At 40.0% G+C, this 27,401-nt stretch overlaps 2 protein-coding genes across 5 annotated transcripts in view; both read right to left on the reverse strand.

The window, feature by feature from the left end:
• The window catches only part of mtmr11 (myotubularin related protein 11), a 51,034-nt gene extending 40,520 nt beyond the window's left edge, over window positions 1–10,514 (reverse strand). The window contains exon 1 of the mRNA XM_088084610.1: window positions 10,028–10,514. Within this exon, the coding sequence (XP_087940736.1) occupies window positions 10,028–10,084 (57 nt within the window). The 5' untranslated portion in view covers window positions 10,085–10,514. The remainder of the gene's footprint in view (window positions 1–10,027) is intronic.
• A 2,601-nt stretch (window positions 10,515–13,115) lies between these two features.
• The window catches only part of otud7b (OTU deubiquitinase 7B), a 46,456-nt gene continuing 32,170 nt past the window's right edge, over window positions 13,116–27,401 (reverse strand). For 2 of the 4 annotated variants that reach the window (XM_042490362.2, XM_042490360.2), the window contains exons 6-12: window positions 27,261–27,388; window positions 25,203–25,309; window positions 24,128–24,255; window positions 23,171–23,320; window positions 22,137–22,251; window positions 21,187–21,265; window positions 13,116–18,730 (exon numbers count right to left, since the gene is read on the reverse strand). In XM_042490362.2, the coding sequence (XP_042346296.2) occupies window positions 17,240–18,730; window positions 21,187–21,265; window positions 22,137–22,251; window positions 23,171–23,320; window positions 24,128–24,255; window positions 25,203–25,309; window positions 27,261–27,388 (2,198 nt within the window). In that variant the 3' untranslated portion in view covers window positions 13,116–17,239. Of the gene's footprint in view, window positions 18,731–21,186; window positions 21,266–22,136; window positions 22,255–23,170; window positions 23,321–24,127; window positions 24,256–25,202; window positions 25,310–27,260; window positions 27,389–27,401 lie in introns of all 4 variants that reach the window. The other 2 variants (XM_042490361.2, XM_042490359.2) reach the window with 1 other exon arrangement.

Here is a 27,401-nt window from a genome sequence, read left to right on the forward strand (position 1 = left end):
TGCCTGCTGATATAATTAATCTATTTCCACAATTAAAAGGCGATACTCCACTCATTCATGGAGCTGTGCAAGCCACTGCGTCGTCAACAACATGGTCCTACAAATATTTCACAATAAAAAGCCTTGTGTTTACAACTGACGAGATTCTTCAACAGAAACGTTTTCAGAGGGCTTTTATTTTTGAAACGGAAAAAGGAAAGAAACTGTATATGTATGTATATTTATATATACATATTTTTTCATGTTTGTCACAGATATAGACATTGAAACTGTAATGAAAGGTGGTATAATGTCAGCATGACCGTCAAAAGACAATCTATTTTTGCGGAAAACAGCGCTTTCACAGGGTAAAAATCGGTGAGACTCCTTTAGATGTACAGCAGCTGAGGAGAAGTCGAGCCGCAGCTGAGCAGCACTGCTTATGTGGGCAGTGTGGCTGCTCCCAACTGTTAACACGGGTGCCAAAAAAAAAAAAAAAAAAAAAAACCAAGAGGCTCCGCGACACACAGGCACTGCTCATGCAGGCAGTGTGGCCTGGGCGAAAGTTTCTATGAGATTTCATTTCATAGTTTTTAAAATAATTGAAGAATGTAATCCAAATGTTGTAATACATGTATCATAAACTGTTAACTAACAGTAGAATACCGTGTAAACTGCAAAAAAAAGAAAACCCTACAAATTTGCTAATTAATCTAATTAATTAAACTAGAACTAAAAGAGCCATAATCACAGTAATAAAAACAATCTAAATAATAAGAGCACTAATTAATGTCACATGGGCAAGTTCACACTGGTGCAATATCTTGTAATAAAACATTTAATAACACGACAAGTGTTAGCCAATAGCATGAAGATCTCCATAACAAATATTCGTAATATGGTTATAGTTCCAACAATTTTACTGACCATATTAAAAGGCTGAAAGCTCTGTTAGCAAAAACCACTGGAGAAAAACAAGGGTTTTTAGATTATACGGCAGGACACTAAAATTTTACAACACTTAGTTTCTGCTTGCCAGAGCATTGTTCATTTGTTTCCATCTGGCTTTAAAACGTCTTATGCTTTCCCTCAGTCTCTCCATCAACACCCACAGAAAACCCACAGCTGAATTCCTGTACGCCTTTTAAGAACATCAGAGGATACTCAGATGTTGTTTTGTTATTCCTTTTATAAATCCAGTGTCTTAGATCTGTTCTCTGAAGGCTGTCAAGACTGACAAACTTGGGCCTCAGGGTCTTGTGAGGCATGTGCACTCACTAGATAACGCTGAAAACACAAGGCGAAGTGCTGCTGGCGCTCCACTTCACACTGGGTTGTGTACATAATGTGATAAGGGTAATATAAATGGGACTCCTTTAGTTAAACATGCAAAAATGTGACAGAAGGACACACAGCAAATGCATTCATATGTGAAATCCAGGCAAAACGGGCAACAGAGATAAGGAAAATTGGAAAGAAATAATGTCTAGGCGTAATCTTAAAAAGATCTCTGGGTCACGAATCACTCAAAACCACATTTCCAGGGCTGTGTTTACGCTGACATTTCACTTTTGCTTTAATTGTGTGGCTTCAGCATCCCCACTCTATCACTTTCATTTCTCCCTTGTGTTGCCTCTCTGCCCCACTTTTGCCCTCCTCTGTTCCCTCCCTCCATCTTCAGGGACTGCGGCCAAGGCTTATTGCAATTTCCATTGCTCATGGCTTCCCCTCGCAACTGCGGCCAGACTTCTGCAGTAAGCGTGCTTGTTCCTGGGTCTGGAACATACTTGGCTTTTCTTAAACAACAGGCCAAACTCACAAGGAAAGAGACTGAATGGGAATTTTGTAAGGACTGAAGATATAGCACTCTTCTGTTGTATGTAAAGCTATAAAATTTAAATTCTCAGACAATCCCATCAAAATAAAAGTCTTATTTTCAAATGGGACAGCTGAAACAATGCAATGAGATAATGAGAGTTTTTTCACCACACTTTTGTTTCCAAAGAATTTTCTGGAGGGATCTTAAGTCGCATGACTACCTTGTTTGACAAAAATCTGTACAAATAAGCTGAGGTGCAACTAAAAAAGAGCATTAACAGGTTAAAGAATATGATTTTTAAGGCTAGTTGGCTGTTCTTGTCCGACCAAATTCTCATTGGTTAGACAATCGCTGGTGTTACTTTAATAAAGCCGTGTGACCACCAAAGCCTGTATTTTCCCAGCTGGAAACGACACCCGTTGTTGTTGTTCAGCACTTGTTTTTGTCCTCTGAGATGACTGGACTTCACTGTGATTGGGCAGCAGGTGGACTGGACTTTGAAACTACATGTAAACATGTTAGTTCGACTGAAATCGTACTAAGTTGAATTTCTTGAAGATGGACTAACACAGCTAGCTATTGTGGTTGGGGTTTTACTGTGTACGCCTCAGTCGGTCAGTCAGTCCCCGCACTGGGCTTTGACCTGGAAGTCGCACAGCATAAATTTGTGGCAGAAAGCCAGGAAAAACAAAAGAAGAAGAAGGGAGGAAACCAAAACAAGATGAAAGCACCAAGTAAAGTGTAGAGTAGAATTGTGCATGTTAATAATTTATTTCCGTCAATAAATCGAGTCTCCCCAAGGGCTTGTATACTGGGACAAGGACATTAGTCCAAATAAGTGGCCTAATCCAGCTATAACTGCAGCTGTGTGTGTAAACATACTGAGTGACAAGCGCAATGTTGTACCCAAAGTTTAACATTTTTCAACTCTCATTTTTAAATTGGAAAACGGATAAATAATCACAGAAGACTTTCAGTGTTAGATATATTATTATGGATTCTTTTTACTAAAGCTGGATTACAAAGTTTCTCAGACTGGAGCCATGTCCGAGCTGCAGGAAGGCTAGGGTTAGCTTCTGGGCTAAAAATAGTAAGTCTGTCTGTCACATGCAGCGTTACACAGATATCGAACATTACTAACAATATGTTTTATACAACATTGTCGACCTATTAGTTAACTTCTATAGTGTCCAGTATGTCAGATTTTTCTCAGTCCTATTCAGCACTTAGTGGTAAAACGCACTCGTGCATGCAGCTCAGGTAGAAAGGCGTTACAGTGCACAGTTTATTTTCAGATAATATTACAGTGGAGATTGCATTTATTTTGCACTTGTGGACGTCTTCTTGCCACAGAGTAAGAGTTCATGTCTGTGACAGAAAAAAAAGCTTTGGTGGTCACACAGCTCTACCAGGGGTAATTCTACCTAGGTTAGTTAATCTAGAAAAAAAGTGGAGATTTTTTCCCTAATCAACCAACTGGACTGGATGAAAAGTAGGAAAAAATTCAGTTGAAAAAGATTTTCTTTGGTTTACAACAGCCCTAATGCTTTTCAATCCAAATGAGAATAAATAATTAAATCATGGATACTTTCTGCAGTGCCAAAAACACATGGTGAACCTTTATCATCTGTTGTTAAGATGAAAAATTCTGGGTCTCTTTTAAAAGCATCTCCTTCTGAAATATGCTCTGCTTTGGGGCTCGTAAAATACACATTAGCTTTTAGCCACTGCTCACTGTACTGAAAAGGGTCACAGCCCGGTCTTTGTATTGGGCTTTTCATTTCCTCACATGAATGGGGACAGTCATACGGCATTGTGAACTGGCATGGAAGGAAAATGAGGACGTGAGGTAGTTTTGCTAAATGAGGCTCACTTTGAAGTGTTTCCTCTTCTTCCATTAAGAATAACATAAGATTTTTTTTGTCTGCATACATAAAATAGACTGAGAACTTTCATCATTTTTGGATCAGAGTCTTTCCTTTAATTCATTATTTTTCTTTTAGGAGCAGACCTGTTATGATGTACTGCTAGAAAGAGAAGACCTGGCATCAAATGTATTAATGCACTGAAAGCAGAGCCCCAAGGGCAAAGCAAAAGGACAAAAATCTGCCTTGAATATAAACAGCAGTTCCCAGTGAAATGAGGTCCAGAGTGGAAATATACTACCTAGTGAAGTGTATAAAAAATGCATCAACTGCATTCCAGAAAAAGCTGCATTATGACCTCAGTATGTGAAACACTGAACCTACAGAAAAGACAGAAACAGATTCTGACATATAGAGTGAAATAGTAAATCAATGTTTCATGAATTGGGAATTCAGACCGTTAATATTTAATGAGAGAATTTATGCATCACACTATGGTGGATATCCAGCTTTTAACCCGTTTCTCTGCAAAAGCCTGCAGCAATTAGCAAAGCTCTCCCCGTTGTAACGTTTTATTCTGAAACCTTCCACAAAAGGCCGCAACATGGCAATATTTGCAGCAGTGTCTGCGTTCTCATCCGTTCTTAATTACAACACCATCAGTGTAGACTTGTAGACGCACAACAAACAGATCATTACTGGCGCTTTTTAATGGTATCCCTGCTGAATGATTTGCTATTCATTGCCTGAAAAACATATTTGTGTTTTCATTTCATTCCCCATCTCTTGTTGCTAAAGTTATCAGTGTTAACAGAGAATTGCAAACATGACTGTGCAGTTGTTGACTGTAAGGTCAGTAAGAAAAGGTTCAAAGGTCATCTGAAGACAGATAAAACAGACTCTGCTCAGTATAGGTGGTTAGTAGTTGAAAAAAACTGTCCTCAGCCATGCAATCGCCTCAGTGAGGCTGTATTTGCGCCAGATTTACGTTGGATGCAGAAGTAGTGCGTGAGAGTTGCTCAACGTGTTGTTTTGGGGTTTTTTGGCACCCAATTAATCACAAGGCATTTCATTTTGAAATATTTGCAGGACTATGTTGTGTTGCAGGAGCTGGCACAACCTCATAAATGAGTGGAATTTGTGTGTATAAATGTGGAAAAACAGAACTCATAACAGCAGGCAACTCTACAGAGGCGTCGCAGCCATGATGCTGCCAGTGTGATCAAGACGAGTGTGCAACACGCTGCAGTTCGGCGAGGTTACCGCCACGCACTGCTTCTGTGTCAAATGTGAATCGAGCCTTCGGTACAGCAGTGGGTTGACAAAAGAGCTAACATGAGCATGCTAACCAAGCCCCCAGGAGCAGCTCCGCACTTTAAAGCCAGTTCGACAAAGTGGCCAAACATGGAATACAACATCCAAGTCCGTCATGGGATTCTTCTTTTTAAGGACTCAGTGGCCAAACTATGCGCTTCATGATCATATGTCTGACACCCACAAAATGCAGTGTGTCCATCAACAGCAGCACTTCCTCCTCTTGGCCTCTGGAGCACACTTGCATGTCTAATCCTCTTACACTCTTACTGACAGTACATCATTGCAGTGTCAGCTAAAAGGCTTAAGTGAAAATCTAATGCCAAACAGAGCATTTTCAGTGGCTCATAATCGTATCGGATGTTTTTGACAATCACCTCTAGACAGTCTACAGCTCAGGTCCCATGAGCGAGATTATCAGAGCTATTACACAGACTCTAAACAGACAAACGACCTAGCCTCTCAGGCCTTTCGCGAGTGAATAGTGCATCTGGTTAATTATCACCCAATGCCAGATCGATATACCCTCTAGCAGGACCATAAATCTACTCTGCCATTAAGAAGAGCTCATTGTTGTGGTCTGTTTAAGCAGTGAAAGCCTCGGTAGATCAGGAACCGGCAGTGAATGTGATGTCTGGGTCCTATGGGAGCGGGTGTGGGTGTCTATACTGCTTTGGCCTACTCCTATCAGGCTTGGATCTTCAGCCGCTCTGAATAGAGCTCAGATGATCCCTCCTCTGGCATTTTTGCTTCTGTGGAGCTTTGTGCTGTGTGCCTTTCATGCTGACTGCTTCAAAGCTGGCTGTGAGATGCAGATAGAGCGAACTCAGGGGGATAAACGAAGCCAAAATAAGCCTGAATAAGCCTGCCATCCTGTCAAGATGCAGGCCTCAGCATCCTTATGTATGTACCGCTGTTGTTTTTGTACTCAGTCATTTTTTTAAGCAAATTGCAGAACATTTCTTGATTCAAGCTTCTGAATTGTGAGGATTTGTTGCTTTTTGTTGTCTCATTTTGGACCATTGATTGTACAGACAAAGCAATTTATAGATGTCTCCTTTGATTTGAGGAAATTGTGGGCATTTTTCACGACAGCCCCTTTTTCCTCTAACATCCCTATAACATCTGCTAACATGTGGCTTTTTAACGTAATGTGTAAGGTTGCAATCTGCATTCACACCAAAGTCAAATGACTCTACAGAGGTTATGAGTATTTACTGGCTCTGATCTGCGTTGATGGAAACTCAACACCCAGGTGCACACACTAATTTCAGCCCTTAAGCCTAATTTATGCTTGGGCGCACAACACTTTAGAGGAGTGTTGCTTAACAGAAATGGCATATTTTCCACAGAAAAAAGTGTTATGCAACACTTTTCTCTCATAACTCTCACAGAATTTTCTTCGACAATACAGCGCCAAATTTTGTCGTGCAATGTGGTTGGTACAATTAAAGTTGTCACCACAGACACAGGGATTTTTAATTACACACAAAATCCAACCCCCCACCTGCCCATGATAAACTGCGGGCCTAGGAGCTGATCAATCAATAAATGTAAGGTTAATAAAATAAACAGTGGGATATTTGTGTGATTTAAACAGCTGTCTTTGCAGTTTACTTTTTACTTAACAAGACAGAAATAGACAAGGACCATGAAAATTGTAGGGCATCTCTGGTTACCATGGAGACTCCAGAAACCTTCTGCCAAAGCAAAAAGCGAGCAACACCACTCAATAAATCAGTCTTAATAGGAAGATGCAACACTGGGCCACCACAAAATACCGTTCATCTATGCCCAAGCAGCGGTCAAACACTGACCTAAATTAGTCTGCACCAAATATGAAGAGAGGCTGAATAAGTACGAGATACATAACAAGAAGCAAAGGTTTTCACAGGCCTCCATGCTGCTTTCTACTGCTGTTTACTAATCTGTTTTCCAGGCTTTCCGTTATGTCAAATACACAAAAAAAGACACACGCTAAAAAGCATACTCTTTTGCAGCAGAACTGTGTACACAGCGCTGGTTTACTGGCAATGGGAGAGGAGTCTGTTTTTAACAGGTTTACCCGTGTTTAAAAAACCTGCGTACAGGTGCTAATTTTGGTGGTAAAGGGATAAATTTCACTTTTTGCAAAACAAATTATTACTTGATTGTAATCTGCTAATAAAATGACAATTCGGTTGCTGCCCTATCATAATTTATGTCATCCAAAATTGCTTAGGTAATACACTGTGATTTAAAAAGAGGAGATTCACCAGTACATGCAAACTGCAAAGCCATCTGGTCCAAATTCAGGATTGGATTCAGTTTTCTACAGCAGTCTTAACACATGCTCATGGAAGAGAAACCCACCAGAGTGTGTGGGTGGCACATCATCACACACAGCCTACTACTCCACATTTCCATATCTTATGCTCAGCCACATTCTCATACATGGACACATGGGATTCCATTGGTGGGGGGGTGTGATGATTTCTGCGCGTCTCATTCGGGGGTAATCGAATTCAAAACTCCTCTACCTCCCAACTGCTGTCTCCATGGCGACAGCCAGATGTTGTGCAGTGCACATCACCCCCCACTCCACATGCAAGCCTTGCCTGAGGGCAGAGTAAAGAGGCATCTGTTACCGTTTCCCCCTGCGGCTGCTGAAAATAACCAGGGAGAGACAAAAAGCCAGGCTACACAAAGACGGTGCCAAGAGACTGTTCCCAGAGGAATGACAAACTCTGAATACTGCATACTGTGTACACACTGCTTTGTGCTGTCCATGAAACTAATGAGTCCTTCAAACCTCTATATTAGTGATACTCAACTTAAGGCCTGTGGGCCAAATCTGGCCCCCAACAGAGTGTTGGGTGCGCCCCCCAACCGTTTTTTAATTTACAATAGAAAGAAAGTGATTCACACTGGGATTTTTTTGTGTACAGTTAGTATACATAATGTGACAGAGTGCATAAAACAGCATAAAAATAGAGCTTGTTTATCAAAAAAAAGTGCTGGGCGCCCAGTAGGTTAGTTGGTCGAGGGCCCATGTACAGAGGCTGCGTCCCTGCTGCAGCTGCCATGGCTTTGACTCCAAACCCTGGCCCTTTGCTGCATGTCATCCCTCTCTGTGACCCTATGGCAACTTAAGATGTCCTATGTAATAAAGGCAAAGAGACTTTATTAAGCCCCTAATGTCCTAAAATCCTAGAAGCGTGCTAAAATCCTGGAAATGTCTTAAAATCCTCTAAACATCCTGAAATCCTACAAAGATGCTGCTACAACTGGCCCCTGGCCTCGTGTCATTTTGCAAAAGTGTCCCCAGGCAAAGCAAGTTGCACCTCTCAGGTGCTCCCAAACTGGGGCAGTATCTTACTGATCATTTGAAAGGCGAGGATTTCATCTTCTGAATCTCAATAGCACCATGTGACCTTTCAAAGCTCTGGAGATCGAAGCAGCTAAAACAGGCTGCCACTGTTCACTGCACAGGGGACGACGATCGCCTGCGCCATTCATCTTCCTGTACAACAACTTAATCCCATATGAGGCAAACCCCCTGCTATGAGAAGTGATTAAGATTCACCACCACTTCACCGCCTTTAATAAGGCATGCAGCCAGAGACAGCGACAGTATGTAGCCGTGCAGTAATTATGCATCTCCCTGTTGTCCAGACTGAAAGAAACAGCAGCCGTATGCAGCACAGTCCCTGTAAAGCTGCCATCGTGAGTTGTGAACAAAAATACCACAAGACAGGCCACATTCATGCTCTGAATAAGGCTCACTTCTTGAAGAACAACTGCAGGTTTCAAATCCAGCCAGGCTGCAAACCACCTGAGTGTACATTTATAGCTCTGCATGTTAAAAGACGGTCGGTGTTTCCTGTGCATAACATCACCTCCTTCCTGGTCTCTGCTGTTTAATCACAAGTGTTATAACACTGAGAAAATAAAAATGGTTGCTGTGAAATACACAACTCCAACCTTAATTTTTATTGAGTTGCAAGTTATAGTTAAAGTGAAAATAATATAATGTAACCGTAACTATTCATACTGAAGGTGGCAAGTCCCAGAAAAGAGAGGAAAACAAAACTGAGGTTAGAGATTATTCTTTATCTTGACCCTTTCTGAAGCCACAAATATTTCTCCTTGAGCCTCCCAGAGTGACTGGAGGAAGTGCATGACCGACCCTCTCTGAAGAATAAATAGTCCCTAACCATACATTTTTATTTTCACACCAAATGAGAATAAGTCTTATTGCCCAACACATGCAAGGTGGAACTGAACAAGTGATGGCCAGAAGATGCCCCCCCCATGTTTTTGAAAGAAATCAAACCAGCTATTTGGCCCTTTGAAACCCGAGCAAGGGTTTCAAAGGGCCAAATAGCTTGCAAACAGTGTCTAAAGACAACTGATGTCAATCCAGGTTTCAAAAAGGTTTAAAAAGATTTGACATGCGTGTCCTCTTTGCACCACTTATCTCCATGCATATATGACAAACAGTCCCTTAAATGACATTAAAACACATATACAAAAATACCTTCAAAACCACAGCAAATTCGTTTGTTTAGTTTTTTTTTTAAACGTGAAAAATGCAACTTGCAATCATAAGACATGACCAAAAAGTTTGCAAAAAATAGAAAAAAATGAAATTGAGAATAAGCAAATTATTAAACAAATATAGTTTTTTGTAATTTTTTTCCGTATTATGGATGATCTAATAATTGCTACACAAGCTGCAGCACAAGACAAACCAGGTTTCAAAGGGTTTAAATGATTTGACATGCCTCCCCTTTCCCCCATTTTGCACCACTTTGATTACCCCTCCACATATATAACGAACAGTCCCTTAATTGAGATAAAATACAAGTGCAAAAATACATTTACGCAATACGAGTTTAAAAATACGCTGTAATTCACACAAATCACACACAAAAGCACTCAAGGCTGACTTTTAAATATCAAAATTGTGCCAACGACATTAAAAACAAGATAAAACAAGTTAATGCTGAAGTCTTTCACTAAACAGAGCTGATATACTTCGCGTCAGTTAGCTAACTTATGACCTTACCTTGATATCTGGGAGCATTTGTCTCACTTTGAACGTGGTTTTTGATCCTGTCAACATTTTTTCACGACAGATAAACTCGACTTCGGTGAAAAAAACACGAGCGACTGAATGAAAGACGTCTTTAAAGAAATGTCTGATACCACAAGCTAACGGTCGCCGTGTTAGACTTCACGTTTTTCCATTTTTTTTAGCCGAAGACAGAGAAGAAAGGGTCCGGAGTCCGGTAACGGTTAGCCTGTATCACCGGCTGCTACCACCGAGGTGCTCACTGAGGAAACTATTTTCGCTCCTTTCATCGCTGTTCAGTCTGACGAGCCTCCGTGTCCCGAGAGCACACCCTGCCGAAAACCCTGCAGCGGTCACCGGACTGTTACTAAGCGGGGTTAGTCACTCACTAACGGGGCAGATGTGTTCACCGTTACTGCCGCTTTCCTCCCCATTGGGCTCTGTTTGTTTATCCATTCGCCATAGTGAAACCAGTGAAATACACACTGGTGGAAAAAAAGTGCAGCAGAGGAGCTTCTTAAAGGGCCAGTACATCTGGAAAATTAAAAAATATATGTGTGAGCTGGATGTCCAACACTGACGGAGAGGGAAGTTTTAGAAGTTGTGCATAACAACAGAAGGTGCAAAGATGTCTTTTTTTGGCTTTGAACATAACTCAACAATCCAATGTACTGCAATGTAAAAAATAAGTACAGAAATCTATCAAGTACTGCATTCAAAACAAGTAAAAGTAGAGAGCAGGGGCGTTTGTAGGAGGTTTGTAGGGAGGTCATTCCACTATTTTTTTTATTTTTTTAATGCCTTTTTTATGCACTATGCACTCTGGTATGGATGATGACAAGTGACAGATATATAGGTAACACATATGTAGCTAATAAAAAAAATTATATATACATTCAACATGGTTTTTCCAATTTTTTTGACATGTCTTATTATGTTTGCAAGTTGCATTTTCCACATTTTTAAAAGAAATCAAACCAATTTGCTCAGGTTTCAAATGTATTTTTCTATATGTGCTTTTACGTTCTGTAAGGGACTGTTCATTATTTATGTAGATAGACAGATAGATAGATAGATAGATAGATAGATAGATAGATAGATAGATAGATAGATAGATGAAATTCCCCAGCTTGTCTCAAGAGCTGACAATGTTACATTATATTATTGGATTATAAGTAGTAATATATATTCATTTGTAAAGTAGCATTTTACGGCTTCTGCTGGTCCAGGTAATTTTACCCGCTATATTCAAACTTGAGTAGTTTAATATATAATAATATGCAAAATATTAGAAAAGTACTTCAATACTGTATTGTACTCTAAATATGGTAAATGTAGGGTTTTTTTGCAGCATTGTATTCAGAGGACTGAAAAGTCACATCAATCTGTTTATTTCAAGTTATTACAAGGTTTATTTCTTTGTTTTAACATCGCTTGTCATAAATGTGTCTCTTGTGGTTCTCAAATAAATTTGATTTTTTTCTCCAGGGACATTCAGTGAAACAACGTTTGCTCTGCACAAATGAGAGTCGAGTTTGATAGTTTTCATAGTGAGAGCTCTGGCTTTGTATTCAGGCAACTTGTGGTTGAGGGTTTAAATTGAAGCAGTAGCTGAACCAGTAAGCCGACATCCATAAAACCATTCAACTCTTGACCTTCTGGTGTCTCGAGCCTTCAAAACACCCCCTAAAAACAACAAAATTATCCTTTTAATTCACCATCTACAGCCTCTTTTTGCTTGGCAGTACCTTTTTTCTGGTCCTTTCGCAGGTCTGTGTGGGGACTGGCTCCTCTCCTCTCTCATCCAAACTCGTGGAAAGAAACCACCGGTAACTCTCTTCCAGACAAATACAGGAGGCCAATTCAGAAGAAATTCCTGTCCAGAGGGAAGGGGGAAAGTTTGAGTAACCCTGAGCGACAGTGTGTGCTGCTGAACAGGTGGGGAGACGGTGTCCTTGTGAACTATAATAGAGAGAGGTCTGGATTTTTTACCACATGGGAAACTGTTCAATATTACATAAGGGTCTCCGATTTCTCTAATACATAAAACAGTCCCAGACACAGGACCTTGCATGATCTGAGCTGGAGTTATTCAACAATGTATAATGCAACAAGGTTATACAGAATGGCACAGATAACAAATAAGCATTTACAATAAAATATGTAAATGAGCTTTTTGTTTATCTCTTTAGTTTGTTTTTATTTCACAGAAATGTCGCTGCAGCTCCACTTTAATGATTATAACATGGACCTTATTTAAAATCATATATATCAAAATAATGACACTTATCAAAAAATACATATCAAAATAATGACACTTATTCTCAAAGTGTTAATATTTCAAATTAAGTCATTTTGCAATATTTATTTCAAAATACCAAGTCATTATTTGAAGAAACTAATTAATTATTTTACAATACTTCTAGTCATTATTGGGATACACTCTGTCATTATTACAAGATACAGGGTCATTATTTCAATACACTAACTCACTATTTTGAGATACATTATTTTGAAAATTGGCATCATTATTTCAAGATACTAATTTTTTTTGAAGTGATCATTATTTTGAGATATGAATATCTGAGTTACTTCATTATTTTGAGAAAACTTCAGTAAAATGATTTCCAGGATATTTTGTTTATTACGTTTGCATAAATTGGCCTGCACAGTCACCACTGTTGTTGAGTTAGTGTCTCAAAATGAGCTTTTTCAAAATGTTGACCTCATATTTGACCTATTATTATTATTACTATTTTGCAATATTAAAGCCATTATTTTGAGTTACTAAGTCATTGGTAGATGCTTCTTACAATGTAGCTTGAAAATTGCTGAAATAGTCAAATATTAACACAATTTCAGATAATTATTGATTCATTTTCTGTCATCTAAATTCTGATTCCAAGCTGTGCTAGTCAAGCGCTGAGACTTTCTGTATAGGTTAAATTTAAATGAGTAAATTATATTTTTATAGAAATAATCCCAATGGTAACACTGAGGTTGTAGCTTTTACGAACCCCCTATCTGTAGATAACAAAATATTTTTTTCATATCGAACACAGAAAAGGGAGAAGACATGGCATTCTTGAAATACAATGAGAATTTATTCAAACGGTGCAAAAAAAATTAATAATTATAATAATAATAATAACCTAACATAAAATCTGATGTTCTTTCTATCCAGATTGCACTGTCACACAGCCTTAGGGCCCTCCTCTCAAAAAAGAAAGAAAAACATTAAAACAATAAGAAATAAAAAAACAGATCAAAATACCAGGACAACTGAAATCAAGTTAAAATAATGCACAAATTTGGTAAAATGGATCGCCATTTACATGCAACAGTTCCAGTCCCATGCAACTCGAAGTATTCCATGTTAATGTCACTGATGATGAATATTCTGCTCACACAGAAAATACAGTGTTGTACAATATATAAAAATATATCGGATCAGCTGTGTCGCAAAACTAATTCTGAGCCATTTCTCTTCTGGTTTGGAGGAAACGAGCTGGGTCAACAAGAACGCTGCTGTCATGTTTTAGCATAGCACGGCATGGTGGCTGTAGAAAAAAAAAAACGAGTAAACAAAATGTACAAATCAAAAAAAAAAGCAACAAACAAATAAAAGCCAGACTGCTAGACAATTAGCCATGTGAGAAAGAACATCCTAAAATGTCGCAACTAAACTTTCCACAAGGAAACCTATTAAAAAATCTCACTATAAATATATATTCTCAAATGGTGTTTTGTTAGGTCAGCATTGAGGAAATTAGTTTGCAATGAGAGAGCCTCCGGGATCAAGAGGCCCGTCTGGGAGTCGCCTTCGAAAGCCAAAATGTCACTTTCTGGTTATCCAGGCTCTTACAAGCTTATCATCCATACCTTCACTATCCAACAATATACATTCTTACCCTTTTAAAAACACTGTAAAACTTTGGGCTTACAAAAATAACTCAGAACATATTTATACAACCTCTCATTGTTTTTGTTTTTTTCCTTAAATACAAAAAGTGAAGCCTGTAAGGTCTGATGTCTTACATGTTTCTGAGGCATCCATATCATCGCAAACAAAAAAAAAAAAAGGTTTGTAAGCTAGTTATTACTTTGGAGGGAGGGAAACAGAGTATGCACACACACATTTTTAAAACAGGCTTCCCACAGTAAGGGTCTCGTCTGAATTCAAATGCTAGTGCATGGACACATGTCAACACACATAAACACAGCAAATGCACATGTTGTTTTTGGGAAAATAGCATGATTTAAGTGTTTTATGGTTGTTTAGATTCTAGTGTTACTTTAAACGCACAGGAAATAAACTCCCTTCTTCCTTGACCAGCTTAGAAAATATTCTAATATAGTGTTACATAGTGTTGAATTAGCACTGCTGAAAATGATTCCCGAGCATTTTGGTTATTTGTATTTGTTTGAGTGTTTATCTTGAGGGTCCAAACACCAAGTTAAAAAGAAAAACAAAACAAGAGTGCCCTCAACTGGGCAAGGCAGTGAATTGCATACTAAATTGTGCTTTTCTAGACGTAATGCCAAAAAGAGATTCAAATCAACTCCAGTAGGGCAAGGAGAGTCACACCACCTTAAATAAAGTCCTCACCATGGCTTATTATGAGGAAAATAATCACAAATTTCTAGTATTTTAGTAGTCATTTTCAGCTGTATATTTGAAATTATCATAAGGAAGACTCAAAAGAACAGAACATCAGCCGGTATCAACTTGTTGATACGCCAAACTGATAAGATAATGACATTAACTTCAAGACAGTTTAAAAATAATTATAATTTGTTACATTTTGGGGCAGTAGTAGCAGAAACTGCAGGCAATTACGCAAGCAGCGGACACTTGATGTCGCACAAACAGGATCGTGACTTCACGGGGACAAATGTTGAAAAAGGCAACTAGGAAACTGAGTTAGATGGTGACGCCGGCACCAAAATGCTTTAACTCTACAGTAACTGAATCCTTTAGAGAAACCCTCTCTGGCCTGTGCTCCTGATTTCCCGTGAACGGAGGTGGCAGTGTCTGATGAACAAAGGACAACAGTCAGGCCACTTCGAAAAACAGTAAAAAGTTTTGGATTTACGGACATCAGGAAAAGTGCTTGAATTTGTGCAGAAGGAGATTACGCGACTGGATTTTAGAGGGACGAACGCCAGAAATTAAGAATCTGCTTCAGTAGAACTTGAGAGTTTTCCAACTAATAAGCATTAACCCTTTAAAACCTGGATCAACATCACTTTTCTTGTGTTCAGATGGTTTCACGAGTATTAATACCTTCAAACTTTGAGCATTGCTTTGTTTTTTTTTTGTTTTGTTTTTTTTTTTTAGAAAATATGGGAAAAAGTCAATGAACATCTTGGCAAGAAATGGTCTGCAAATTGCATGAAATTAGTGAATTTATATTTTCTTTTTAACTAGGGAAAAAATGCCCCCCCCCCACTCCCCGCCCTGAAATTTCTAATCATTATAATTATATAGTCATTATTATTATTAATAATAATAAAGCATTTCTTCATATAACTTCTGTGTTTGTTTCTATTTTTTGCTATTTTTTGGGTCATTTCTCCTTTAGCTTTTCACTGTCTTCTTCCCATAATTTCGAAAGAAATCAAACAAATGTGCTCAAGTTTCAAAAAGTTAAGATGTCCTGTGAGGACCACATGAATGTGCTGTATGACCTTTCGTTGTGTGATCATGAGATTAAATGTAACATGTTTCACATTTCTTAACCACCGGAGAGTTTGTCATTTCAAAACAGAGTTTTTAGAATCATAACCAGAATCTGTCAGTACAATGTGAATGTCATTGTGTATCAACATCCAACAAAAGTGCATGCATTCCTTTGCAGCATGCAAACAGAAATTGGAGACAACGGTCATGAAAAAAGTGTGTCTCTTACTTATTGACAAATCAGTTATTATGCTTCACTTTTCTGAAATCCAAAATTGCGTTTAGTAACATTTCATTTAACTTTTCAGCATGTTACGCACGTGACGGGTGTCTCCAGAATCTGTTGTGCTGGATGTAACATTTTCACTTTGTAGTGTGTAGTATTGCATGCCTGTTTTGGCCACAATAATCCAATTCCTCAACACCAACTATTGTTACATAAAGAGGAAGACCCAACCAAGAACACTGCAACAAACATATGAAATACTCTGGATCAGGCTCTGGGAAACACTATCTTATTGTCTTTGTTCAACAATGTGGCCAACTGCATTAAACCTCCAATAGGTTGACATCTTTATAATTCAATTTCTAGATATATGAATTGCGTGACATATATTTTTTTTGCCAGACGGATAACAGTGCACAGCAATTTCCTTAAATGCATGGACATTAACGTGTTCTGGGGCGTTAGCACCACAGCAGCCCGCAGAACGCTCATTTATAAGCATTGCACGGAAGTTTAAATTTGCATTATGCAAACGGTGACCGACAAGGATGACTTCTGTTCTTTCCCGAGGTACATGTGACGCAAGCATCTAGTAACAGTAGTGTAAAAATCGGAATAACACTGAAATCACCCGAACCGAATATGACTTCAAAATGCTCAAACATCCCTTAATTAACCAATCCAAACATCATCACATACCACAAATGGAGTTTGTTTGTGCTTGCATCTCTGTGTGTGTGTGTGTGTAGCAGTGTGAGTCTGACTTAGTGTGAATGTGTGCATGTTCTGTGTATGTGTGTGTTGATGAGTGTTGTGTATGGCGCCTGCCATATACATTCTCTCCACTGGGAGGAGACAGTAGCAAGGCGTTAAACTGATAAAGGAGGAGAGCCTGCAGCTCACACACACACACACACACACACACACACACACCCATGCATGCACACACACACACACACACACACACACACACACACACTCACACTCACACACACACTCTCATACACTCATACACAACGCCTGCATAAGAGCCACAGCAAAATGTAACAGAAGTGCAGTTAGTTTATTCTATGGTCTAGCATGTGACCCCCAGCAGCCAGAAACCACCCTGTTTATTCTGGAGTCGACTCTCTGCCACTTTCTGAGGTCGTCTATTCCAACAGGAAGTGACAAAAAAGGGAGGGAGCTGGTTGTGCCTTTCTCTTGTCCATTCAGAGGCTGATCCGCCCCAGCCATTATTATTTATTTTTAATTGAAAAAGGCCACTCATCAAATTCAAGCCAAAGCAAAGGTCCGTTCAGAACCTGTGGATGGCCGGTTCTGGTTCTCTCTTCTTCAGCTCTTCCCGGTAGCAGTAGGAGCAGTAGTTGCCCGTCTCGGGGTGTCCGTAGTAGGTGCAGCTGGGTGTCCGACAGCGGCTGGACTGCAGGCTGGCCAAACCACCGGCGCTGCCCAGTGAGTAGTGCCTGACTGGGGGTTGCCCGCTCCGTGAGTCTAAGTTGGAGCGCACATCCCTGAAGCCGTTGGTGTAACTCCCACCAGCGGGTTCAGATCCGGGGTAGTCCGGTGGGTCGAATTCAGGGGGGTATGAGGGCGCAAGGCGAGAGGGACTCAGGGAGGCGGGGCCTTGTGAGTTATTGTACTGGGGATGGGAGGGAGGCTGCGTTGTGGGGCAGTGCCGGGGAAGAGTGGCGTACGAGGGGAGGCCGGGGTAGGAGGCTGCCGGGGAGCCACCAGCTAGCTGGCGCCGAGTATCCATGTATCCGTGCATGTGAAGATGCTGGGTGAGGGGCGCCGCAGCAGGAGGCTGGTCTATGAAGGAGGGCCGAGGGATGGGCACAACACCAGAGTACATAGAGGGGCTCAAAGGAGAGGGCTTGACTTGGTTAAAGGAAGGTGACGGGTTCTCCGACAGCTCTTCTTTGGCCTCATAGGGCCGATATGTTAGCTCCGTGCCGCCAACTACCTCCTTCTTCTGTGGGTGGACGCCATTGGTGACGCCCTTCCTTTCTGCATCACGGCGCTGTTGTTCTTGCTCGGCCCGGAAGCGCTCCTCTGCATCGGCAAGGTAGCGCTGGATCATCTCCTCCTGGAAAGGTTGCCGGTTGCTGGTAGTGAGAAGGCTGGAAAAGATGAACTTCCTCTCACCCTGCATGGCGGCTCGCAGGATGCCCAGGCTGACCTTGACATCAGCGCTATACTTGTAGTTCTCGCTCTCAGTGCTGCTCCCGCCGCTGCTGCTCATGCTGCTCCCTGTTCCGTTGAGACGCTCGCTACCTGAGGAGGGGGAGCCTTTCCCAGAGTCCTCTGAGGCGTGGGCTGAAGGAGAGCTATCCTTGCTGCCCTTCCTCCCCCTAAACGAGCCCTTCTTCTTTTCCACGCCCTCCTGCTTGGCACCTCCAGCACCAGCGTTCTTTCCCGTCATCAATCCGCCCACGTTCTTCTTTAGCTTGCTGCCCAGAGTCTTGCCAAAACTTCCAAGCTTATTGGCCACAGAGTCTGCCCTCTTCTTGTCTTTATCCTTGTCTTTCTCCTTCTTGCTTTTGTCCTTCCCCGCTGTTCCCGTCCCAGCCCCCGCCGATCCACTGCTGGAGGAACTAGATGAGGAAGAGGAGCTGTTCTTAGCCAAGGACCCTCCTCCATTGACCGTTGATCCTGTGGTTGTGTCTCCGTTGCCGTTGGAGCTGCTGCTGACTGACTCCTTGTCTGACTCTCCTGAGTCTGGAGGCGTTCGTGCATCCTCTCCAGCCGATGCTGTGGGCGACTCGGGCTGGGCCAGAGGGGCTTGCTGCAAGGAAACAAAACAGAAACACAAAGTGGTGGAAAAATACTGTAGAAATAGTACATCAGGCCCTAATCTGCTGAACAAGTCACCACGGAACAGAAAACAAAATCAAAATTTCCAACTCAGTTGTATGCCTCCAAAAACCTATTGTATAAACCTATAAAACATTCTTAAGTCCAAGTTTGTTCTTAAGTCCAAATGGACGTGTGCACCAAATATGTGAAATTTCCCTCAACGCATTGTTGGGATGTCATGTAAATTTGTAAAAAATTCCCTTAAGGTGTTCTTTAAATAACACGATAACTACAATGAGACAGATGTGAAGTCACAGTGACCTTTAACAATCAAAGTCTCATCAGTTTATCATTAAGGTCCAAGTGAACGTTTGTGCCAAATTGAAAGAAATTCCCTTGCAATGTTCTTGAGAAATTGCATTCACTAGAATGCAATGGACAACCTTGACCTTGAACTTTGACCACCAAATTCTACTCAGTTCATCTGTGACTCAAAGTGGGCGTTTGTGCCAAATTTGTTGTAATTTCCTTGAGGTGTTCTTGAGATAACATGCTAACGAGAACAGGTTGGAGAATCACAGTTACCTGACCTTTGACAATCAAAATCTTGTCAGTTTATCGCATAGATTCATGTGGCAATTTTGAAAAAAAAAAAAAATTTAGTTAAAAAGATAAAAGTTAAAAAATCCCTCAAGCCTTCTTGAGATATTGCGTTTACAAGATTGAGACAGAAAAGATCACTTGCGACCTTGTCTTTTAACCTATTACCACCAAAATCCAATCAATTTATCCAAGTAGATGTTTGTGCCAAATTTTCATAAGGCTTTCATAAGAAATGGGAAAAAGAAAAGTTCTGGTTAAACTCAAGCAGCACAGGCACATGAGCCTCAGGTGTGGAAGGAAACAGGATGTAAAAAGAGTGATTCATTGAGGTGTTTTTTTTTAACCACAAATGAGTCAACACAACTCAGTTTCCAAATACCTTATCTACAGACATTATAAGGAAGCTCTAAAATAAACAATGCTACATTTAGAAAAGGCATGACCTACATGATGACGCACTATCTCAAAGAAGAAGAACTTAGAGAAAGTCCCATCTTTCAGCAATAATGACCATCACACAGCAATCATATGGTCGCATCTCTAAACCAAACGACCCTCAAAACTGCGTTCTATTACACGGTTTTCTGCATGGCCACCAGTCCCTGCAGCTCAACCATGAAACTGTCGTGAAACTTGTCCTCCCAAGCTCCTTGCTGTTAGCATGTGGCACACAAGAGGAGCTTTGTCGCAGTGTTTGCATGGCGTGACTTTATGACCTGAATGGCCCACTGTAATATGTTTTCACATACGCTTTGTACAGCAGTCAGGGGACAGCTGGTCCGAGGGAAAAGGAAAAAATATTGCCCTTGTTTGTAATGAGTGTGGGAAATTAACACTAACCATACCAACAGCCTTGGCATCTGTCTGATAATAACATTTTGTTACACAGTTGGGGTTTTGGTTGGTAAAATACTGGTCTTCCCCTCAACCAGCTTTCATGGTTAGTTAATACAGTGGTTCCTAACTGACCCAGCCACAAGGTCCTGATTTCTCATTAGTTCAAGGACCGCACAAAAGAGAATTTACCAAATATTCGATTTAATTTGACAAAATGTAAATAACACATGAGCTTAAAAAAGAATTATATAAAACATATTGCAAGAACAAAGTGCCATTAGTTCAAACCAGGTGCGTTTCTAGAATTTGAGGACATTGGGGGCTTAGCTTTGACCTCTGTAGGGGGAAAAAAAATCACTCAAAAATGTTAAGAGAGAACATGCATTCCAAAACCACAGGTATGTTCTCTTTAAAATAAGAAAATAATTTTTATTTGATGATTTTCTTTATCCTTTAGAAGTATTGGTGACTTTTAAAAACTTTTGGCAATTTTGTTAGCAATTATTGTTTTAAAAAAAAAAGTGCTTTTAATTATTTGTTTTTATTTTGGCAATTTTCCTTTTCTCTAAAATTATTTGCAATTTTTTTCTCTTTCAATTTTTTTATTTTTCATTTTTGGTGATTTTTAATGAAAACATGCCTTCCAAAAAAATCACACCATTTATTATGGCCAAAAACTGCACTACAAAATAAAAGCTCTTTTCTGCAAATTCCCTTTACTTCAAAAGAAAGCGCGTTTTTCACAAACTATTTAGGACTACCTTGGACCACCAACTCACTTTTGCACCATGACTCACCAGTTGTGAACTACTGCGTTACAACATAATTCACTGTTCCTTTTATCCCTGATTTATCTTGCCTGCCATTGCAAAGGGCAGTTTCTGTAAAACCAGGATGACCAATAAAAGTTATGATGAATCCTTTTGTCTGAGCTCCCTTTGTAAACCTCCCTGCTGTAGGGGAGCAAACATGAGTCAGGATGGACGTGTGGACTTTCATCTTTACCTCACAGGGCAGGGGCAGCCAGGTGACCGTCATGTAGCTGTGTAACATCTGGAGCTTTGCCTCCAAAGAGAGAGCAACACTGAAAGGAAGACAGAAAGAGAGAAACAAAGCTCAGTGAGAGGAGATCTACGTTGTTAAGGAAGTTGATATTTAAAATGTCAGGTAAACGTGGAACCACAGAAAACAGATCCGAACTAGAAATACCGCCGCGCTTTTGTATGCCTCTGTGCATCAACAGCCACTTGTGTAACATTATCTCTGTTCACCTTTTCTTTTTTTGTAATTCTCTTTTTGTATGTTTCTAACAAAACAAAAACAAGATACACTTTCAAATGAACATTAAGACCTTTCAATCATGTAAAAAGGGAAGATAAATAAATAAATAAAAATAGAATGAACAAATGGGGGAAAAGAAAACAAAGGAGGTTATTAAATAAATAAAAACAATAAAATAAAAAAAGGGTAGAAATTAAGTTGAGAAGCAAAAAAACCCCAATAATAATAATTACATTATGTAGTTATGGGTGCTGGATATACAGTAATAGGTGTCTGTCCACCTTTTCATCTGAATAAGAATCCACACTGTCACAAACTGACGTTAATGAGGTGGAGGGTTATTTTTACTGAGCTGCTATTTTGGCGCTGCTTCCCTGGTCCATTCATAGAAGGTATTTAAAGCTAATCTTATTGTCAGTGGCACTGAGTGTCGCTAATCTGGAGTCAGGGGTCAATCCCTACACACTGACTCTCGGTCCTACGGGGACAGCTGTCGATAAGGGAGTACACATGCACGTAAACATGCTCCACTTTCGCTGTTATCTGTATCATCTGTGACCTTTAATAGCAACGCTGACAAATTCATTTGTGAAAGAAACCTCGTGAATACATCTGGCCTGACAAACAGAGCAGGGTGTAAATATGTAAGAGCTGTTTTTAGAAGGAGACCATACCTCGCCAGCATCACGTTGTCTGTGTCATCCTTGCCCCACTCCCAATCTTTCCCAGGATCCACAGCAAAGTGCAGAGGCAGCATTTTGTGCTCCGAGTCAGTGAGAGGGATCACAACTGCTGGTAGAGATGGGGGAAAAAATTCTTAGAAAAAAGAAACGTTACAATCCAGCACTCTCGATTGTCTGCAGACAGAAATATTTCTGAGTGCAATCAATTGTTTCACTTTCTATTTTAACTTTTAGTCCGCTGCGTCTGACCAATATTGTTTTTGGACGGCCCTGTTTGATATTTTTAGGCCAGGAAACAATTCCATGTCTGGCCAATGTCTCGAATTTGAAGGATGAACTTGTAATTTCTGCACAAACTTCAGTGTTTCTCCAAAATTCCATCTTGTAAAGAGGAAAAAAACATAAGAAACAGCATTTACAAGAACACTTCACCTGAAAATGACCATTTATATATTATTTACTTCTTCGTTCACCATGTTTTCCTCATGATTTCAATGTGACACCTGTTGAGTAACTAATAAACAAATGGTAATTTTTCAGTTGAAATTTTCCTTTAATATGGAGTAAATTACATCATAAAAAGATTGTTTTTAACCACAAATCTTTGACTCTCTTGGTCCAACTTTCATCAACATATCCTTCAACTTTAACGCAGGTGGTCATTTGGTTGCTTGGTGTCCAGCTGGAGAGATCACTGGATATACTCAAAAGCCCAGCGGTCGTTAGTCACCTACTCTTAAATAAACCACTAAGGTCAGTATTAAAAAAAGACAGACCCATCACACAAAAGCAGCGAGCAGTTAAGTGGGTCCCGGTGCTGTCAGAAAACTGGTTGTAAACATTGCACATTAATATATGAGAGTTATTTAAGGGCTTTTATTCTCACCAACTCTTCTCCAGAGGAATTTATCAAACAGCGTTACACCCATGATTGATTATTTAAAATGTCAACTGCTTAATAGGAGGCTGCTAAAGCAAAAATCGATACTCAGATGATATTAAAAATAAATGATGCAGAGCTTTACCTTGCTCTTTGGAGCTGTCTCTCTGCTCCATGGAGACCAGGGCGGAGAAGTGCGCCTGGTCGTACGCCAGGACCAGGGGCGAGCGATGGCACTTGGCAGCTGGCACTTCCAGTGGTAGGTAGATGCCTCCGAAGGGGATGGGTGCAAAGGCTAAGGGAGAGTAACAAGGACATTTAACATCCGAAAAGGACGACCTCTGCTCAGTGTCCCGGAGATAAAGCACACCGGGAGGATCTGAGCCGAAAATAGAGACGAGCTATTGACTCTACCAATAAATTAAACTGGTATTTAAAAAGAGCTCATTTTCAGGTTCATACTTGTGTTTAAATGCTTTATTTTCCTTATTCTGTCTGTGCTGGAACATCTATATTCACCCTGTGTCTGAGAACATTTTTGAGACATTTATTTCACTGGAATTTCATTTTTACCAACCTCCACTTTTCAGCTAATTTGTGTTGCATGTCTTCCATAACAAGACCGTTGTAACATCAGATATTACTGTAGAAAATCAGCACTTGTGTCAAAACAGTGCAAAGCAAAGTAAGAACTTGCTGCAATTATCAAACTATTAAGGCTTCACAGGAGTGCTGCCACCTGCTTTGTGTAAAGAAAAAGATATGCATGCATGCACATTTGCTCTGTGTGACAGAAATAGGTCGCACAATATTTGGCAGGAGCTCATATTGTTTGCTTTACAATGTTTGAGATACCAGTTGGGTGGTGTTTACTTTATTAGGACAGCTCAGGCAAGTCATTAGTCACTGACAACTCAGTCAAAAAGGTTTTTCCTTCAGATTTCAAGAAGTGATTTTTTGCCAAGTGTAGTATAAATTCTGTGTATGACAGACCTAATTTGTCTCGGATAGAGAGAGAACGGCTTAAATGATGAAACTGTGAAAAATATGATGAAATCTGGAACATGCTGCATTAGCAATGTGAGGCTCCAGGCGTATTTACCCTCTCCTCCAGAGTCCCTCAGCATGGTGTCGGCCACCACCACTATGGGCCTCCTGAGGACGTGGGCCAAGACAAAGACGTGAAATTCCTCTAAACTCTCGTACACTGGTTCATCTGAGGACTCCGCCCTGAGGACAACAAAAACACTGTTGTAGTAAACAAACACACAATTGTTTTCAAAAGGTAATCAATGTTTTCTTGCATTGTAATGGATTCCTTATGATTGATAACAACAACAAAAACAAAAAAAGAACATTGTGGGTTTTTTTTGCAGGACCACAATAATAAACCATGGTTCATACACATTTTTACAAATACATTTCCATGACTTTTTCATGAGTCTGAGGCCCATTCTCTGAAATGGCCATCAATACTCCTTAACAGTTTTTTTTCATCACTATATGACAGCTTTTTTAAAATATATATTACAGAAAAAAAATCAGATTAGGATTAAAAATGAATATTTGAATATAACTTACGGACCATTCATTATTTACCCTATAACTTTAAATTGTCGCGTTCTGTAGTTATTTTACTGCTAATTTTTGTAAGAATACTGGCCATTTTCTTCTTTAAAGATTTTTGGGATATTTTCTTTTTTTAAAAAAGTTGGGGATTTATTTTTCCTTAAACATTTTTTGCCAGTATTTAAATAAAAAATGTGGCATTTCTGGGCTATTTAAAAAAAAATGTTGGTGATTTTTTTAAAAAAAATATTTTGGCTGAGTTTTTCTCTTTTTTTGCCAGTTTTAAAGAAAACAAATGGCGAGGATTTTGAAAGAAAACATGCCTGTTGGTTTGGAAGGCATGTTAAATCACCAAAAATCAGAACTAATGTAAGAACTGATAAAAACATTAACATAAAACATTAAAACTAAGAGTTAGTATTGTAGAGCGTCAGTATATATGACCCACTGAACTTAAACTTGTTACAATAAATAGCAGATTGACTAAAGCGAGGGCCAGCCACTCAGTTCTGACTGTGAGTGCAGTTGTTTGTTCATGAATAAAAACATGAGTGTGACTAAGTGTGCGTTGGGGTAACAGTCCCTGCATTGTCCGAGCCAGACCTTACCCGTTGGTGCCGTTGGTGCTGTAGTGTATTCTGGGCTCACTGGAGGCCAGCTTCAACAGTTCATTCCACTCTTTCTGCCACTCCTCCTCCGTGTACACCAGACCGGACTGAGGAGAAAGGAAGGACACGCACACACACACACACACACACACACACACACACACACACACACACACACACACACACACACACACACACACACACACACACACACACACACACACACACACTTGCCATTTAGAGAGGGAGTGTCAAATGTCACAAAAGCATGCGCTGACGTTATGGCGTCTTACCACAAGGTTACATGCTGACAATTGAGGGAAGAAATTTAAGAGCCTTCATTAACCCCCATGTTGTTAACACAGCAGCAACAAAAACCTCATCATTATGTTTAAATCGCAATATATGGACAAAAAAATTCTTATTTGATGTTTTTTCCTTCAGAATCAACACTCTTTTTCACCTTCAGCACAATTAGACAAGAAAATGTCCCAGTTCAGCCCCAGTCCTCCACCGCTGCCCACTGAGCTGCTCCACTACAGCATCTTTAGTTTATTTGCTGAAGGACACCTCTGTGGGAGCTGTTGATGAATGGCTGAACATTAGGCAGTCATTCGTTTGGCATCTCATCTGTGGGTGTCTGCACGCTGTCTGCAGCCACTTAGGAAAACACTCAGTGTGTTGTTATGCTTTCTTTAGTAGGGAGGAGAGTGAGTACGCGTTTCCGTACAGAGGAAATTTTTTTAAAAATAGTTTTAAGAACTCCCCTTTTTATTGTGTCAACACTGCAATAAGTGAAAATGACCTTAGTTCTTAAAATACTTTTTTGAGTTACTTTTTTTAGACCTAATTCAGAGTAGGTGTTATCCCAGCATAAGAAGAATTTTAAGATGTGTAAGTGTACGGTGAAACACAAAACACAAAGAGCTAAGGAACAAAAAGTGACTATCAACTGTTAGAGACATAAAATGTGCCATGACAATGAGGTAAAAAGCAGCAGTGAACTAATGTTACCCTTCCAAGAACAGGAAGCTGAAAGAGAAAAGGTCATCGGTGTGGATTATACGGAAGTGGTTTTGATATTTAAATCCTGCCAAACCTGCAGTGCAAACTTAAAAATGTTTTGTTGTTACAGCAGCTATAGCTCCGATACACACACATTCACTGGACGCTTTATTAGGTACGACGCTGAAGAAGACTTCTGGTTGAAACGCGTTCGTTGTGTTGCTGCCATAGGCCCAAAATTAATGTTATCTAAAAAGGACATTTCTGTGTGCTGACGGTCAGTTTTTGTAGCTTTAAAGTTACACCTCTAGGTTCTGATGCAATACAACTGTTCTGTAAAAAAAAACCCAAAACACAGTCTTATAAAGCCTTTAAGGTTGTTTTTGTTTTGTTTTTTTAAATCTTATTTTTTGACACTAATAGAAGCGTTGAACAAGGCATTCACGAACAAAGTAACATAGAACAGCAGTGAAAAAGTGATTTTTTGCCACGGTTAGAAAAACATTACCAGCGGAAACACTGTTGCTTCTGCTTTGCTGCTGTCCAGACAAACACAAGGTTTTTAGCTAGAAGGTAAATCTTTATTATTAAACTCTCCTCTACCTCCTCTGATAACAACACAGACGACCGTGTCGATGTAATGCCACAATTACAGTTACAAATGATAGAAATCCACCATGTTGGACGCTTGTCAGAAAAATGTGTTTCCCGTGAAGACACCCGTCAGAGTTTTGTTGTTGGCATAAAATTTGACAGAGGCAGCCGCCTTGCATTTTTCTATACAAGAAAAAACCCAGTGTGTTATGAAAGAACTGGGATTGCATGCAACACAGTAAACTCATTAACAATAGTGAGCTGTGTGCATTTGACATTTCAGATGTTTTACAGCAGACATGCTTGCCACTGGTATGGCAAGCATGTTAAGGCCTTTACTTGTTCATTGTTTATGTTTACTGGTGCGATGTTCAGAAGCTTCTCCACGCCTTTCCCTTCACTCGGTCATCACAGAGTTGCAAAAATGTCTGAGAGAAATGTGCAGCCTCTACAACTGACCTCTTTGTTTTGCTGGGTCTGCTGCCACCTCCACCTGCGCTTTAGTGCCTCTCTCTCCAACCCGTGATCCATCAGCGCGTACAGGGACTTCCGTAGCATCAAGTCTCGGTCATGAAAACCCCACATACCTGCAGAGAAAAC

This window comes from Plectropomus leopardus, chromosome 11 (genome assembly GCF_026936395.1).
Source record: "Plectropomus leopardus strain MGB_pleo_1.0 chromosome 11, ASM2693639v1, whole genome shotgun sequence".
In the NCBI taxonomy this organism is placed as follows: Eukaryota; Metazoa; Chordata; class Actinopteri; order Perciformes; family Serranidae; genus Plectropomus; species Plectropomus leopardus.